This window comes from Fukomys damarensis, unplaced genomic scaffold, assembly GCF_012274545.1.
Source record: "Fukomys damarensis isolate Sample0158 unplaced genomic scaffold, DMR_v1.0_HiC HiC_scaffold_16, whole genome shotgun sequence".
Lineage (NCBI taxonomy): Eukaryota > Metazoa > Chordata > Mammalia > Rodentia > Bathyergidae > Fukomys > Fukomys damarensis.
The window spans coordinates 89,465,174-89,465,473 of record NW_022900928.1 but is presented as its reverse complement, the minus strand read 5'-3'; the positions used below and the strand labels follow the sequence as shown (position 1 = coordinate 89,465,473).

Sequence of the window (300 nt, the reverse complement as noted above, 5' to 3'; positions counted from 1 at the left end):
TTGGCTGGCGCGGGCCGGAGGGCGGGGAGCGGCGCCGAGGGGACTGTTTGCTCCTACGGGCTGTAGATGGAGCTGTCCGGCCCCGGCGAGGGGGAAGGCGCCTGGAAAACGTTCTTCCTCTGCCTGGCCGGCCCGAGCGGGGAACAGCGCTCCCAGGATGCAGTTTGTGTCAACACGGCCGCAGCCTCAGCAGCTGGGCATCCAGGGCCTGGGGCTGGACAGCGGGAGCTGGAGCTGGGCCCAGGCGCTGCCACCCGACGAGGTCTGCCACCAGGAGCCTGCGCTGCGCGCGGAGATGGC

General features: G+C 71.7%; 2 protein-coding genes across 2 annotated transcripts in view; both read left to right on the top strand.

The window, feature by feature from the left end:
* Positions 1-300, top strand: part of Znf398 (zinc finger protein 398) — a 25,471-nt gene that overhangs the window by 22,462 nt on the left and 2,709 nt on the right. The window lies entirely within an intron of this gene.
* Positions 7-300, top strand: part of Znf282 (zinc finger protein 282) — a 22,944-nt gene continuing 22,650 nt past the window's right edge. Inside the window, exon 1 of the mRNA XM_033763970.1 lies at positions 7-300. This exon is cut by the window's right edge and continues 14 nt beyond it. Coding sequence (XP_033619861.1) covers positions 158-300 — 143 coding nt within the window. The 5' untranslated portion in view covers positions 7-157.